Genomic DNA, 450 nt, shown 5'->3' on the forward strand with positions numbered 1-450 from the left:
TGTTTCTCTGTCGGTCATACAATATATCTACATTTCCATTATGCAACATAACTTGTGTGATCAATAGTGTAACGCAACTTTCCTCGTTCAGGTCCGGCGCTGGGATGGGTTCCGTGTGGAAGAGGTTCCAGCGCATCAACAAGAAAGCTGCCAAGTTCCAGTTCACAGCCTCGTATCATGAACTGGCTCTCACTGCGACTCCTAAATGGTAAGTGAGATGTCCTGTTTTTCTTTTTTTCCTCTCTCTTTTTTTTCCCCTCAGCGATGTTGGCGTAGAGTCCCGTGGCGGGGAAGTTTGGGAGTGGATATATTCGTTTGATATTTTGGGGGATAGTCTGCAGGGTCTGGAGAAATGCTTTAGGTGTATGGCACTGGTGTAGTTAGGGTCCTTGGTTTGCCAAAATTGATCTGTCCTGATCTTTAGGGTACACTTCCGTTCCTCCCGGATGG

At 46.7% G+C, this 450-nt stretch overlaps 1 protein-coding gene across 1 annotated transcript in view; it reads left to right on the forward strand.

The window, feature by feature from the left end:
• LOC119585640 (EH domain-binding protein 1-like) overlaps nt 1-450 on the forward strand; it is a gene marked incomplete in the record, with an annotated part of 320,960 nt that overhangs the window by 693 nt on the left and 319,817 nt on the right. The window contains 1 exon segment of the mRNA XM_037934314.1: nt 92-208. Coding sequence (XP_037790242.1) covers nt 92-208 — 117 coding nt within the window.

This window comes from Penaeus monodon, chromosome 20, assembly GCF_015228065.2.
Source record: "Penaeus monodon isolate SGIC_2016 chromosome 20, NSTDA_Pmon_1, whole genome shotgun sequence".
Lineage (NCBI taxonomy): Eukaryota > Metazoa > Arthropoda > Malacostraca > Decapoda > Penaeidae > Penaeus > Penaeus monodon.